This window comes from Mus caroli, unplaced genomic scaffold (assembly GCF_978045245.1).
Source record: "Mus caroli unplaced genomic scaffold, Mus_caroli_1 scaffold_20, whole genome shotgun sequence".
NCBI classification, from domain to species: domain Eukaryota; kingdom Metazoa; phylum Chordata; class Mammalia; order Rodentia; family Muridae; genus Mus; species Mus caroli.
Window position 1 is genome coordinate 16287220 of NW_028227275.1, and position 8288 is coordinate 16295507.

Below are 8288 nucleotides of genomic sequence, written 5' to 3' on the forward strand. Positions count from 1 at the left end.
GAAGGCCCTGTACTGCTCCCTGCTATTTGGGAGCCTACGGCTCAGAGGTTGAAGTGGGGAAAAGGACCCATTTACTCCCAAGTCAGAGAAGAAATCCAATTAGTGTGGGGAGACACCTGGTGGACAAGTAAGAAAACACACAGAAAAACAAAGGCAATAGAAATGTTTCATTCAAACTGGAAAAGGCTCTACAAAAGAGTCCTAGCTCCAGCTGTCAGAGGCAGCATACAGTGAAATCGGCACCCAGGGGGCAGGCACTGCAGGCTTACAGCTTCTTTCCATGGTCCAGTGGGAAGCAGCTTCCATCTTTGAGGCCCTAAGAGTACAGGATCAGCACCTCAGATCAATTCTGCCTGGCTCTACAAAGCAGAGCAGAGAGGCTTGGTGCCTACCGCATCAGCCTTTGGCTCTGGAACTTCAGCAAACCTCCTGTTTCATGGCAGCTTCAGGGGCCTGGCCTCTTCATCTGCCTTGCTCATTCCCACCTGAGGGCCTGGCATGTTTCCGTCTGGATCTCTTTCTGCAGAGGTTCACAGGCCCATGTCTAGTTCTCCCACGCACTCTGCTCAGACACCTTTTCAGACTGACTAATCAAAACGAGCTGACAAGGCAGGCGGATTTCTGAGTTCGAGGCCAGCCTGGTCTACAAAGTGAGTTCCAGGACAGCCAGGGCTATACAGAGAAGAAATCCTGTCACGAAAAACCAACCAACCAACCAAACAAACAAAAAACAAAACAAAAACAAACCCAAAACGAGCTGAGTCTAGCATCCTTCCCTTTGCTTCGTTCCTTTCACCAAAATGCTGGCTCTTTGGAAACAGCCCTTGTCTTTTCAGTGCTATACAGAAAACCTATGGGGAAAAAACAAACACAAACCAGCATACAGGAGATTCCCCAATAGCTGCTCAATTAAAAATTTTCACCATGGAGTCCAGCCTTGGGCTGGGAAGGGTTCTGTAGCTCAGGACGATATGGAAGAGCCCCAGCAGAAGGCCTGCTCCACCAGGCTCATTTCAGCGAGCAGCAGTGCACTGCTTTCACCCTGAGGACTTGGAGGTATTTGGCTGGGCGGGGTTGGGGTCCTGGCCTAAGCAAGTCTCAGGGTTCTGATGCGCAGCCCCTTTTTTGCCAGAAGAAGATTTTTTGGCCACTAGTCCATTGTCGTCCTTGATCTTCTTGAGTCGGGCTTTGCTCTTGGGTGGGATAGAGAAGGTAAGGGAATTCTTGTTGAACTCCAGTGGGAAGACACCTACGTCTCCATCAAAGCGATTCTTGGACACCTGCAGATACCGTTTCCCAGGCCCAGTCACCAGCTTCCTATCCTGCAAGATCAGAACATTGTCTGCTTCTTGGCTTGCCTAAAGGAGAGGGGGCAGGAGAAAAAAAGACATGAGTGAAAGGCTGAGGGTGCAGGAAGGAGTGGAAAGAGTGGGAAAAGGAGGGGCTCAAGAGTACTGGCTGCTCTTTCAGAGGACCTATGTTCAATTCCCAGCACCTCCATGGTAGCTTACATATGTCTGTAACTCCAGTCCCAGGGAATCCAATGCTTTCTTCTGGCCTTTGTGGATACCAATATGCATGGTGGTGCACAGACATACATGCAGGTAAAACACCCATACACATTAAATAAATTTAACTTTAAAAAAAGGAAACAGTACCCCCTTGTCACCCAGCTCTTTAAACATCTAATCATATCCGATGCTGGAGCCGCTGAGTCTCCCAGCTGGAACTGACTCGACCATCTCAGACTCTGTGCTGCGGCTCCTGCTTTCCATGCCTCTCCTCATGGTGGTCCATCTTAGCTGCCCACCTTCCTCTCACTATTCATGTGTCACGTAGGGCCTCCTTTGACCCCCTACAATTGCCTTCTGCATTACTCATAGTTTTTGCAACTCAGCCTCCACTCCGCTTGCCTAGCTGAAACCTTGCATGGAAAAGGAATTGAGCAGACCGTTGGAGACCTCAGGACGGCGCTGGCCCTGTGGCTCAGAGGCCTCCCCATGTATTTGATAACCTGACACTTCCTGTCCGGAAGGTCAGCATGACTTTGGTTGGGAAGTCTCCCCGAGGTCACAGGATGACTCACTGTCCACTCCTCAAGAACCCGTGCTGCCTATCTCAGCACAACCCACGGAGCTGCAACCACCAGCTCTCACTCTCTGCTGCTAGCAAAGTGAATCCTAGGCCGCAAGGAATCAACTACCATCCCTGGTATCCCTCACCCATGCCCCCAGAGCCCATATCTTTCTTCTGTTCAGGGCAGTCATGAGCCTCTCAGGCTGAAGAGGACTGTTTCTGGCTACACCTCTCTAACTCCTCAGAGCCAACTCACTTTGGCTGAGCCGAAAATGGATGCCGTTTGCAGTTCCTTGTCGTCGTCTTCTTTCCGCGGGTGAATGACCAGAGTCACGTGGCAACTGTTGTCTGTAGCAAACTTCCGAAAGGCTCCAACAATGTAGTCTTGAGCTGCAATCCTGCGGCAACCAAGTTCAGCCACAGAAGAGGTTATCGGGTGGAGTATACAGACCCTTGAGCAAGGCACGCCACACAAACTGTCCCAGCCGTTACCCTCGCTACCTAAGGGTTCCCACTCGAGTCCGCACAGCTTCAAGAGGAGACAAGTGTGTTTCAGTTGACAAGAAGAACTCACCTGTCAGAGGAGAGCTGCTCCTGACCCATCATGAACTGCAAGTTGTCAATGACTACATGACAGACGTCATAGACGTAGACAGCATGTTGCATTGTGTCTATGACAGACCTGGGGAAGAGAAGTGGCCATTTAAATAGTCAACAAGTAGCCTCAGGACACTAGAGGGGGAAGAGCTTGCATCCTGAAAACACTGATGAAGACCCGCTCTTCTGACTTCCTGTTCTCTGAAAACCCCAAGCCTGTCTAAAGAGACTGGCTGGGAGTCTCACTGAAGCTGGAAAAAGAATCCAAGGTATGATGTGATCTCTCCAAAATGAAAGGCAAGGCTAGGAATGGTGACACACACCAGTTAATCCCAGCATTCTGAAGACAGAGGCAGGTAGATCTCTGTGAACTCAAGGGCAGCCTGGTCTACATAATGAAATCCAGGACAGCCAGAGCTATCAAGAGAGACCTGTCTCTAATTAATTAATTATCTCCTTAAAAAGTAACTGGGCAGGGGCTGGTGAGATGGCTCAGTGGGTAAGAGCACCCGACTGCTCTTCCGAAGGTCCAGAGTTCAAATCCCAGCAACCACATGGTGGCTCACAACCATCCGCAACGAGATCTGGCGCCCTCTTCTGGAGTGTCTGAAGACAGCTACAGTGTACTTACATATAATAAATAAAATCTTAAAAAAAAAAAAAAAGTAACTGGGCTCTGAAGGTCTCACCTGATGCTCTGTTGTCCGTGGAAAGTCATGAAGTAGAGAGGCAGGTCCTCAAAACGGTCTGCCCACTCTTCATACTTGTCCAGTTGCTCTTCCAGCCGTGTCACAGCAAACTGGGTCAGCATGACCCGGGCTAGTCTCACGTTGCTGATCTCAAAGCTACCCCACAGTGTGTTCACTCCCTGGGTACACAAGTCCAGGGCATACTCACTGATGAATGTTGTCTTGCCACTGCCTGTTGGCCCTATAGGGGGACGGACAAAGCTCTGAGTTAAGAGGAGAGTCTGGCAGCACATGAGAGGCAGAAGCAGGGGCGTCTCTTAGTTTAAGACCAGCCTCATCTATAGAGTGAGTTCCAGAACAGCCAGGGCTACACAGAGAGACCCTGTCTCAAACAACCAAAAACAAAAACAGAGGAGCTGGAGAGATGGCTCAGCAGTTAAGCATGCTGACTGCTTTTCCAGAGGTTCTGAGTTCAATTCCCAGAAACCATGCAGTGACTCACACAACCATCTGTAATGAGATCTGATGCTCTCTTCTGGTGTGTCTGAAAACAGTTACAGCGTAACCATATATATAAAATAAATACATCTTAAAAACAAGAAACAAACAAAAAAGGAGATGAAAGTCTGGTCTTTGAACCAAGATTCCAGTCAAAGTTGAGCGGGGAAGCCTCCTTTTAACCCTGCCTGCAGGGGCTGGAGAGATGAAGTGGTAATTGAGAGCACTTGTTGCTCTTGCAGAAGACCTGGATTTGATTCCCAGCGCCCACATGGTGGCTCACAACCATCTGCAAGTCCAGTTCCAAGTGATATAATGAGTTTTGGCCTCTGAGGGCATCAGGCATTGCTGGCTGTGCACATACACACGTAGGCGAAGCATTCATGCACATAGACACTGCCAACGGCCAAACCCCACATACTTTGTCACCATCTTGTCTAATCCTTTACCTAAGTCACTGATATTTTTTTTTTTTTTTTTTTTTTGGTTTTTCGAGACAGGGTTTCTCTGTATAGCCCTGGCTGTCCTGGAACTCACTTTGTAGACCAGGCTGGCCTCGAACTCAGAAATCCGCCTGCCTCTGCCTCCCGAGTGCTGGGATTAAAGGCGTGCGCCACCACGCCCGGCTCTGATATTTTTATAATACTATTTTATGGATATGGGCGTTTTAGCTGCATGTATGTCTATGGATTACAGGTACGCTTGGTGTCCTTAGAGGGCATCAGATCCCCCCAGAACTGGAGCTACAGACAGTTGTGAGCCACTATTTGGGTGATGGAAATATAACTCCAAGTCCTCTGCAAAAGCAGCCAGTACTCTTAATCACTGAGCAGTCTCTCCAGCTCCGAAGCAGTGATTTTATAGAGTCACCTGTAAAGACCGTCAACTCGCCCTTCCGATGTCCCTTCAGCAGACGATTCAGGTCTGGGAAGCGGCTCCAACGGACACCAGCCGCTTGCTCTACATTTGACAGTTCTCCTAAAACCTCCTCTCGGAGCTGCCGAAAAGACACAATAGACTTGTGCCAGGCAGGTAGGGCAGTACGAAGAATACGGGAAAGACTTAAGCCTTGGTTTAAGGCCTCCAGGGGACGAGGCTGTTGGTTCCCAGGCCTCACCAGAGAGCATCGCTTGGGGTTGAGTTTTCGAGCAAACAGTTTGGCAGCTTCCCAGGATCGAAGGTCATCTCCTAGCCAGAACACAATCCGACGGAACTGTTCAAGGTAAGGCAGTAAGGCTGGGGGCAAGCAGACTGTTCCTCGGGGTAGGGAAAGGGTTGGCAGCCCCGTCGACTGGCTCAAGGCCAGGCTGTCCAGTTCACGACTTGTCACAACCACCTCAGTATCTCTCCGGCTGATCAGTGGTAATCCAAATAGGTTGTGATAGACACTAGGCCGGGGGATGGTGGTCTCTACATACTGTACTCCATTTTCCTGACCCTCAGCCCCTAGTAGCTTCAGGCCACGTAATCCTGAGCTCCCAGGGGTGAACCAAGGGAAGACCAGACTTCGAGCAGATCGAAGATAGCGGACACTGAATCGCCTGAGTGTGTCATCTGTCACCTTGGTAAGGCCAAACATCACACGAGCTAGCTGGGCTTCCTCAGGGTCTGGAAGCTCCCAAAGAGGTATGGCTCGGTTCCAGATCCTCAAGACCTCCTCCCTATCCTCAGCTTCTGGGCCTTCCCTCAGTAGGACACCCTCTTTGGCCCCATCCCCTCGTCCCTCCACACTGGCCTGCAAGTCTTCCCAGCTCCCTTCTGCTAGGCTGGTCATGCAAAGAAAGTGTCCTGTGGTCTTGTCGATGAAGAGGCAGAAGGAAGTGGGAGCATCCTTTTTCTCATTTTTGATGTCTGAGGACACCACAAAGGGACTTGGTGCTCGAAGGCAGCTGTGGCCATCCTGGAAGGGGATCCCATGTGCACGTAAATACTGGCGGATTTCAGTCGTAGTCACCGGCGACACTGGTATCTCTAAGGCTGGGAGCGCTTCTTTTCGGTACCTTCTGCGGGGAGGGCCTGGAGCCAAGCTTCGGGGCAGGCCCCTCCTACCCACCCACTCGCCACGCAGTGGCAGCAAGATCCGGAGGGGATATGCACGTCGGAGAAGGAGCCACATTCCTAATAGAGTGGGACGCCACTACTGCAAAAGCTTTCGGTGTCTGGTTCAGTGCCTTCACTAAACCAGACCCTAGGAAACCTTCTACAAGTCACTCGCAGAAGTCACTCCTGCTGGCTTTTCTCTTTATCCCTCCTCAAACTTCTTCACGAACACAGTTCTTACTCCCCTCGGTTGCCCGTGTATTGCTACTTCATCACACACCCACACTGCCCTTTCGCGTCTATGCCCCTCTCTGAGGATTCTATCTCTAGGTCCTTTACGGATTTCTCTCCACCAGCTCACTTCTAGATCCTTCTACGGTCCCTCGATCTAAACGGCTTCTCTGTATCATCTCTTCACGTCTACTACCCCTCTACGGACTCTCCTGGCCAACCTCATCTCTACAGCTTTCTGCATCCCGTCTGAACCCCAACTCCAGGCGCTCCGAGTCCCCAGCGCTCACAGGGACCCTCCACACTGCTGGAGGTCACGCGCTCCTGCCCGGCTTCCTCACTGGCTCCCCTGCTCTGCCCTCCACTTCAAAGCTCCACGCTCCCGCCCCCAGCTTCGCGTCACCACTCTCCTTTCTAGTGTTCTGTCCGCAACGTGGGTCGCCCGCTCGCCCGCGCAACTCGCGGTGACTCCGGAAGCAAAACTCTCCAGGGCGCCCCTGCCACGCCCCCGGAACCGGAAGTCGCCGGTTAGTCCCGCCCTCCGGCTCCGCGTCCTGGCTCTCTAACGGTAGCCATGACCGGGCGCGGGACTCCGAGCCGCTTTCTGACTAGCGTCCTCCATAATGGGCTAGGTCGCTACGTGCAGCAGCTGCAGCGCCTCAGCCTCAGCCTCAGCCGGGATGCGCCCTCGTCCCGCGGCGCCAGGTGAGGCACGCGGAAGCGGGAGCGCCGGAAAGGGAGGCGGGGAGCCATGGGGCTGGGTTCGGGCCACCGGACTCACCTTCGCCGGGTCTCGCAGGGAGTTCGTGGAACGCGAGGTGACTGACTTCGCCCGACGGAACCCAGGAGTCGTAGTATATGTGAACCCGCGCCCGTGCGCCATGCCACGAATAGTGGCCGAATACCGTGAGTGGGGCCGAGCTAGGGCGGGGGTGGGCGGCGCGCGATCCCGGCTTGCCCGCTGCGTTCTGCTTGTCTGATTTCCGACCTGGCGCCTTCCACTCATCCCCTCCACGTCCCTTTCCCAGTTAATGGGGCTGTGCGCGAGGAAAACGTCAACAGCAAGTCGGTGGAGGAGATCAAGTCGTTGGTGCAGAAGCTGGCAGACCAGTCTGGCTTGGATGTGATCCGCATCCGCAAGCCCTTCCACACGGACAACCCGAGCATCCAGGGCCAGTGGCACCCCTTCACCAACAAACGGACTGCCCTCCACGGGCTGCGGCCCAGAGAACTCCGGGATTCTGCTGCAGCTTCGATGCAAGCACAGTAAAGAACCAGGCGCTTTGGACCGTGAGAGGGATAGGATTGGTTCCTCTTTCGGATTTCAAGCTCAGGCCAAGTAGGTGGGTGGATCCTACCAGCCGGGGCGTGGCCTGAGATAAAGAAGAACCTTTTCCTTTGCCCACTTGTAGCTAGGTGCATTGACCTTGTGAATACCCTAATTCTGATTCAGTCGGCCTCCTTGCAAGCTGAGATGTGAGAAGTGTACAACACTTGTCGTACAAGGACCTTGCTTTCTGAAATACGAATAATAATGATTTCAAAACACGTGAAAGAGTCTGGAGGCTGTCTTCTGAAGGACACAGGATGCCCTGTTGCTCTTGCTGGGTATGGCATTGGGCAAGGCACCTTATATCCGTGTTTGTGTACAACTTAGGAAGTTGAAGACGAGCCTGGCGTTGGTAGTGCATAACCTTTAATCCCAGCATTTGGTTGGCAGAGGCAGGTGAATCTCTGCGTTTAAGGCCAGCTTGGTCTACAGAGTGAGTTCCAGGACAACCCAGTCTCAAAAACTAAAAGTGAAATAAAAAAGAAAAAGAAATAAAACCGAAGTCATTAAACTCACCTAAACTATATTTGAAGATTGATTATCTATCATATGTATAAATACATGCCTGCATGTATTTCTGTGCACCATGTGCATGCAGTGCCCATGGAGACCAGAAGACAGTGTAGGGTCCCCTGGAACTGGAGTTACAGGCAGTTTCGAGCCACCATGTTGGTGCTGGGAATTGCAATTGTGTCTTTTGAAAGAACAGTCAGTGCTTTTATCCACCTGAGCCATCTCCATAGCCTCTCAAAGTCACAATTCAAAAATTTGTACTTTTTTTCAAGTTGTAGATCTCACTATGTAGCTCTGGCTGTCCAGAATCGCTA

At 51.7% G+C, this 8288-nt stretch overlaps 2 protein-coding genes across 3 annotated transcripts; one reads left to right on the plus strand and one right to left on the minus strand.

The window, feature by feature from the left end:
- Window positions 1–148: 148 nt before the first annotated feature.
- Twnk (twinkle mtDNA helicase) lies at window positions 149–6989 on the minus strand. Of its 2 annotated transcripts, none has more exons than XM_021151440.3 (5): window positions 6913–6989; window positions 3363–3603; window positions 2651–2758; window positions 2333–2474; window positions 149–1358 (listed from the first exon to the last, which is right to left on the minus strand). In XM_021151440.3, exons 2-5 carry the CDS (start codon window positions 3482–3484, stop codon window positions 1038–1040), a joined length of 693 nt encoding a protein of 230 aa, XP_021007099.1. In that variant the 5' UTR covers window positions 3485–3603; window positions 6913–6989; the 3' UTR covers window positions 149–1037. The 2 variants fall into 2 exon arrangements, with proteins under 2 accessions (XP_021007099.1, XP_021007098.1); XM_021151439.3 differs by lacking the exon at window positions 6913–6989 and adding an exon at window positions 4731–6614.
- Mrpl43 (mitochondrial ribosomal protein L43) lies at window positions 6671–7686 on the plus strand. Its single transcript, XM_021151441.2, has 3 exons — window positions 6671–6836; window positions 6931–7037; window positions 7160–7686. Exons 1-3 carry the CDS (start codon window positions 6706–6708, stop codon window positions 7399–7401), a joined length of 480 nt encoding a protein of 159 aa, XP_021007100.1. The 5' UTR covers window positions 6671–6705; the 3' UTR covers window positions 7402–7686.
- The last annotated feature ends 602 nt before the right edge of the window (window positions 7687–8288 follow it).

Excerpts from the sequence above, each read along its gene's own strand:
- Mrpl43 (XM_021151441.2), top strand. The coding sequence starts at position 6,706 with ATGACCGGGCGCGGGACTCCGAGCCGCTTTCTGACTAGCGTCCTCCAT. Across the intron at positions 6,837-6,930 it reads CCCTCGTCCCGCGGCGCCAG|GGAGTTCGTGGAACGCGAGG; the intron begins GTGAGGCACGCG and ends CGGGTCTCGCAG. Across the intron at positions 7,038-7,159 it reads ACGAATAGTGGCCGAATACC|TTAATGGGGCTGTGCGCGAG; the intron begins GTGAGTGGGGCC and ends TCCCTTTCCCAG.
- Twnk (XM_021151439.3), bottom strand. The coding sequence starts at position 5,976 with ATGTGGCTCCTTCTCCGACGTGCATATCCCCTCCGGATCTTGCTGCCA. Across the intron at positions 3,604-4,730 it reads CGAGTTGACGGTCTTTACAG|GGCCAACAGGCAGTGGCAAG; the intron begins GTGACTCTATAA and ends GTCCCCCTATAG. Across the intron at positions 1,359-2,332 it reads CCATTTTCGGCTCAGCCAAA|GCAAGCCAAGAAGCAGACAA; the intron begins GTGAGTTGGCTC and ends CCTCTCCTTTAG.